The sequence below is a fragment of the Erpetoichthys calabaricus genome, chromosome 3 (assembly GCF_900747795.2).
Source record: "Erpetoichthys calabaricus chromosome 3, fErpCal1.3, whole genome shotgun sequence".
NCBI classification, from domain to species: Eukaryota; Metazoa; Chordata; class Cladistia; order Polypteriformes; family Polypteridae; genus Erpetoichthys; species Erpetoichthys calabaricus.
Window position 1 is genome coordinate 25377710 of NC_041396.2, and position 7004 is coordinate 25384713.

The following is a 7004-nucleotide window of genomic DNA, read 5'->3' on the forward strand; positions in this document are numbered from 1 at the left end:
TTGTTTTGTGTCTCGTTACTGTTTGGCTGCTAATTAAGAAAAAGGAAACAACTAAGGGGCCTGAGTCAAGGTAATTAAAATTAAGGCAAAAGAAGGTAATTAGCTGCAAAACCTGGTCACAAATTAAGAAGATGGTTAGAATGAAAACCTGCAGCCACTGCGGCCCTCCAGCCGTACTCTACTGTCTGTCTGTGTCGGGATGGGTGGCTGGCACGCCACCTAGTGGTCTTGTTACAGTATATATATTTATGCACACACACACACACACACACATACATACATACATACACACACACACACACAGAGGGGACCAAAAAATGTATACACACTTCAACAAAAGAAAAACCCATAGTAAAGTTGGGATATTAAAATTTATACAGATACCAAGGGATGAATTTAAGTCACTTTTGACTTCTATGTTTACAACAGGTGCTCAAAATGGTTACCATGAGCGTCCAGACACTTCTGATTATGGCAAACTACTGCTTGAAAGACGTTGGCCAAAAAGTGTCCAGTGAGATTGATGTGCATGCTGATTCAATTTCTTCTTGAAGCACGGCCAACATAGCAGGTTTCATCCATGCGAGTAATGGCATCTTCTGAAATAACATCACACCACACATTGTTGACGTAATTCGATCCAACTTCGGAAAAGTCCACAGATAACAATTATAAAGTGTGTTTACATTTTTTGCCCCCCTCTGTTTGTGTGTGTGTAAATTTATATATATATATATATATATATATACACATATACATACAGTGATCCCTCGCTATATCGCGCTTCGTCTTTCGCGGCTTCACTCCATCGCGGATTTTAAATGTAAGCATATGTGAATATATATCGCAGATTTTTCACTGCTTCGCGGATGTCTGCGGTCTACAGTAGGTGTGCTTCCTCAGTTGATTTGCCCATTTGAATTCAAACAAGGGACGCATTTGAATTCAAACAAGGGACGCTATTGGCGGATGGCTGAGAAGCTACCCAATCAGAGCACGCGGTTAAGTTCCTGTGTGCTGCTGATTGGCTCAGCGACGGAGTGCTGCATTAACCAGGAAGTCTAATCTCACTCATTCAGCATTAACGTGCCCAAGCGCCAACAGAAGATGTAAATGATTGCAGAAAAGGTACAAGTTTTGGATATGTTGAAGGAAGGAAACAGCTACACCGCTGCAGGACACCATTACAGCATAAATGAGTCCACGATTCTTTTTATTTAAAAAGGAGGAAAAGCATATGAGATCTACGGCCGCAGTGTCCTTTAACCAGGGCGCAAAACGAGTTGCAAGTGGACGTGATAAGGCAGTAGTCTGGATGGAATCTGTTTTAGGGATTTGGATTGAAGAGTGATGGAAGAAGAACAACGGCGGTGCTACACAGTCGCCTGAAGAGGCTCCTTTAGAAGAGCTGTAATGCTATCCTTTGTTGTGCAGTAAAATTATCGGACAAGTCGTCGTGTCATTGTTGGTGAGTAACCATAATTAATTATTTACGTACAGTACTTATTACATGTACATAGTTTAGTGTCACTGTACACACATTTTACTGTATACAATTTTTCTTGCATTGTACGTATTTATTGCTGGTGGCCTGTCTGTCGTAATGGCTGTAACATATGTGATATCGGAGACGCTCGATATCTTTAAAATAATATTTAGGTTTTACTGTAAGTATATTTTTAACAAATCTTACCTAATATCTAAGAGAATACAAAGGGTTTATGCTGTATAATTGTGCATGAAATGTTTATAATAGTGTGGGAGAGTTTATAAGGGCTTAAAATATATAAAAATAACCATATAAACATATGGTTTCTACTTCGCGGATTTTCTTATTTCGCGGGTGGCTCTGGAACGCAACCCCCGCGATGGAGGAGGGATTACTGTAATTGCATAGTTTACTGTCAAATAAAGCAAAGAGTACGTGACACGTGTTTCGCCCTCATTTGGGCTCATCAGTCGTACACACTCTACTGCTCCCCTCTCGGGGAATCGAACCTCGGACATCAGTGTCAGAGACGAAGCCCCTTTACGCTGCACCACGGCGTGTGGTTTGTTTATTTGACAGCCTGTAGGTCCGGAGTAATTACATTCATTGCATTCGTAGTTTGAGTCTTGACAACCTGAATTGTGTGGGTGGTTACCTACCAGGTAACGCTTACATACATATATATATTGTTCTTTATGTATTGAAATAAGATAGATAGATAGACCTGCGGTGGGCTGGCACCCTGCCCGGGGTTTGTTTCCTGCCTTGCACCCTGTGTTGGCTGGGATTGGCTCCAGCAGACCCCCGTGACCCTATAATTAGGATATAGATAGATAGATAGATAGATAGATAGATAGATAGATAGATAGATAGATAGATAGATAGATAGATAGATAGATAGAAGTAACAGTCATACTCAGCAGTTATAAATAAAATTCCTATAGATTAGTGCAGGGGTCCTACTATGGCTGCAAGGTTTCATTCCAACCCCATTCTTAATTAGTGACCAATAGTTGCTGCTAATTAACTTCTTTTTGCCAATTGACCTACTGACTTAAGAGTACAAAAAGGTCTCTTCTCTTGACATAAATGGAAGAGGAAAGCAATTATGCAAGTCTAAGACTGAACAATACTATCTGCAAATTATTACTGTGAAGAGCCGACATTATCAACCTGCAACTAAATGGTGTTTGAACTCATGAATAACACAGGAAAGGTGCAGCTGCCCTAACTGATAAAAACAGAGGACAGGTTTAAAAATGGACAGTGGCATCAGGAGGTGGGGAGCTTCAGTGGATTAATCCCCTGATCTCTGGTGCACAGCCCCTGACCTTCTTGCTCATTGTGTGCCACTCATATTCACTTTTCAAGCTCTTATTATATATACATTCAACAAATGCCTGTATTTAAACGAATATTAATAGCTGTGTGTGAAAGCTATTGAGCCCCCACAAGCCTCTTTGTGCTCCGTTTTTTATCTCCATTGTAAGGTGTCACATTTAATGTCGTCAACTAACACATGCAATTGCATTCTATTATCTCTATAGCTTTATGAATATGACTCACTGTTACAAAACTATTTAATAAACAAAAATGTAATAACTGACTCTTGAATGAAGTAAACACAAAATGTAAAATGCTTCAACTTTCATATCAGTTAACTTAGTCACTGAACGCATCTGAATACTGTGTCATGCATACGTCTTCTAACATTATTACTTTTCATTTATTTTTTACTATCAATTTCAATGTATTCCTATTTACTCATTTAAATATTTTTTATTTATTCATCTATCTATAGTAAAGTGTAGTTCTTCACTTGTCTTGCACTTGTCCTGTGTTAATGTATGTGTTGCACTGCGGCCCTGGAGAACGCTATTTCATTCCACTGTATGCTGCAATATGGTGTATGGATGGTGTGAGAGTAAAGCCGCTGGATTTGACTTGACTTGGACAATGGCCGCATTATTCCCAGTCTAGGTGCTTAAGGCTGGTAGAGACATATCCAAACATCCTGATGGCCGTCATTAAAGCGAACAGAGGCTCTACAAAGTATTAAATCAGGGGGCTGATCAATTTTCCAAACCCTTTTTTTTTTTTTTTTATTTGTTTTGATCTATTGCTTGTTTATCATCCCTTGAATGTGTTAATAAAGCTGGAATTAGTATTTGTAATGGATTTTGATGTCAAAACAAGGGACTACTTTAAAGAGGTGTGATAATTTCTATAAGCACTGTCATGTTTGTCCTCCAGTGGTTCAAGTCCTATCTGACTGATAGGCAAGAGTTTGTTAGTCTTGGCAACAGCAGATCCAACTCCGTGCCAGTCACACAAGGAGTCCCTCAGGGCTCTGTCCTTGGTCCTCTGCTTTTCTGTATTTATATGCTTCCCCTTGGCCATATTATCCGTAGTTATGGATTGGGTTATCATTTTTATGCAGATGATACCCAGCTCTACTTCAATGTTAAAAGTGGAACTTCATCAGAGCTTTCTCAGCTCACAACCTGCCTTAGTGAAATTAAAACCTGGATGGAGCAGAACTCTTTAAAATTAAATTGCAATAAAACTGAACTCCTGCAAATTGGGACTAAAATGCAACTTAATAAAATGAGCTCCTTCCCAGTCCATCTTGGCAGTGATCTCATCAGACCTGCCTCTACTGTAAAAAATCTTGGTGTCATTTTTGATTCCTCCCTCACTTATTCCACCCATATAAATTACATTAAGAAACTTTCTTACTTTCACCTCCGTAACATATCCCGTGTTCGCTCCTTCCTCTCCTTCTCTAATGCTGAGAAACTTGTCCATGCTTTTATCACATCCCGTATCGATTATTGTAATTCCCTACTGGCAGGTGCCCCTTCTAATCTTATATCACAGCTCCAGCTTATTCAAAACTCAGCTGCAAGAGTCCATACTCAAACCAGCAGCAGCGAGCACATCACACCCATCCTGCTCCGTCTTCACTGGCTCCCTGTGTCTTACAGAATCGAATATAAAATCCTACTAATAACTTACAAAGCTTTAAATAACCTCGCGCCAAACTACATCAGTGACCTCCTCCATCACTATGTGCCTGCCCGCCCACTAAGGTCCTCTGATTCTGGCAGTCTAGTTGTGCCCCTCACTAATCTACACTCCATGGGTGACAGCAGGGCCTTCAGCTGTATAGCGCCCAGACTCTGGAATGACCTACCAAAATTAATCAGGTCAGCTGACTCCATGAATTCTTTTAAAAAACAACTCAAAACTCATCTGTTCAGGAAGGCGTTTAGCTCTACTTGACTTTATTACCCTTCTCTCAGTTTACTTCTCTGTCAAGATGCCAACGTAACCTGTATGTGTGTGTGCGAGACCATCAATTATGTTGTCTGTTTTTTTTTCAGAATTTACTGTCTTAATCTTCTTTATTTATTTATCTGGTTTGTACAATGCTATATACTGTATATTCTGCCGTTCTTTATTATATTCTGTAAGTGCCTTGAGCATGGGAAAGGCACTATATAAATAAAATGTATTATTATTATTATTATTATGTTTCTTGAAAAAGCCATTTCATTTTGGCCATTTTTGAATCCAGATATGTAAATATGATCAATGACAGTATCTTGCAAGACAACTTACTTGCTTTATTGAGCAGAAGATGATTTGGGGGGTGGAACACAATTCTAAAGGTTTCTCTAATAACCAATCAGCATTTAAACTGGGCCAATTAAGCATAAGCTGAAGGAGTTTATCATTAGGCTGCTGAAAATGGAGCATTGCAGTCATATGTTAATACTGTACTACCAGGTCAGTCATTTCAAGAAGTAAGAGCCTCTAGCAACACCAGTAATATCTAGGCTGCATTTTTATATCAATTTAATTGTATCTTGATGAAAAAAAGGCATTCATTTCTATCAAAAGCATGAACTTTGCTGGGGGGATTCCAAACTTTTGTGCGCAATATGCATACAAGGTGCTGCAACTCACGGTTGGCATGTTTTGTGTGTTTTTGTGGTTATTCCGACCAAGGAACCAAGCGCAAGACAGGAAACGAGCGAGCTGAAATGCAGGATGCATACGTGCATTATGTAAATTTGCCTAACCGAGTTTCTGAAACATCAATTTTCCATTCATTCATTTGATTTGCATAATCGCTAGCCAGCGACCTGCAGCACTCTACGGCCAACCTGTTCCTCTGTTTTCCCCAGTTGCCTCTTGTTGTTTTGTTTTATGTTTATTATTGTCTTTCCACGCACCTTGAGCTCGCAAAATTCTGAGATCGAGGTTTAAAAAGGCATGTGTAGCCAAGTAGCATATTATACGACATTTCATAAAGACGTTTCGGCGACAGATCCAAAAGTTAAAAAGGGAGTATCGCGTGGACTTCCCGGTGGCAGTAAAGTGACAATTTTTAATTGCTTTCAGCGTCTAAGAGCTTGTAAAGCGAGCCGCTCACGTGTTGTTATTTTTATTTTGCTCTTCTTTTTTTAAATGCCCCTTAAAGGAGCGATTATGACTTCAGCATTCTAGCAGATTTAGCGGAACGTCGCCGCAAAAGAAAACAGAGCAGCGCGCACACACACTAAGCAAACACGAGCAGCAGCCGGGGATGAATTTTTCCTCTATGGAAAATTTGATTTAAGTCCGCTTTGCCAAACTCAGCCTCCGCATTCAGGATCACTAGGATTAAAACACACGCACGTAACCCCGGACTATTTCAAGCAAACGACATTGGCGAAACGCAATCCATGCAAGTGGCGTTACTGTCTCTTTTTTCGCTTTCACTTTGTACCTTTACATTAAAAAAAAAATAAAAAAGAAACAACTGCAAATAAAGCGATGCCTTGTTGCTAATCCGCAGCTTCCTCCTACAAAGATGCGCTCCACCAAGCTGCTCACATCCAAGAAGTAAACACCTTCGCTACGTGTTATTATTTTTTTTATCTATCAAAGTGCGAGCCAAAAGGTAACCCGTACTTACCCAAAACATGAAATTGAAGAAAAACAGAAGGTATTTCACACATTTCATTCCGCCTTTTACTTTTCCCATGTCTGATTTTGGTAGAGATCCGTAGTAATTTTAGGAGGACAATTCGGAAAGAAGGGCGATTCCCGGCAAATGCTCTCAGCGACTTTTTCCAAAAAAAGGTGACTGCGAGACAAAACGTAAAGGTAAGCACCGTGAACCTTTGTCACAGAGTGAAGACCTGAGGTTTCTTATTTTCACATATAGTTTCCAGACCGCCCATTTTTTAATATCATGTTGAGGGCGGGATAAAGGAAAAGGAGGGGGCCCGCCAGGTTCTTTCCAACAGGCCAACGCTCAGGCTGCACGAACCCATTTCAGCCGGTGGGGGTCGTAAATCAGAATCCATTGGGGACACGATCGGCCGCGGGCGGCTAATCTCTGATTAGATGATCAAGTTATTTGCGTCGGGGACAAATCATTATTATTATTATTACTTGGCTGACGCCTTTATGCAAGGCAACTAACACTTGAGAGATACAGTTGGTTCCATTTCCAATTGGA

General features: G+C 40.2%; 1 protein-coding gene across 1 annotated transcript in view; it reads right to left on the reverse strand.

Annotated features, from left to right (window-relative positions):
• Positions 1–6716, reverse strand: part of tspan2a (tetraspanin 2a) — a 212977-nt gene extending 206261 nt beyond the window's left edge. Inside the window, exon 1 of the mRNA XM_051924316.1 lies at positions 6456–6716. Coding sequence (XP_051780276.1) covers positions 6456–6524 — 69 coding nt within the window. The 5' untranslated portion in view covers positions 6525–6716. The remainder of the gene's footprint in view (positions 1–6455) is intronic.
• Between the last annotated feature and the right edge of the window lie 288 nt (positions 6717–7004).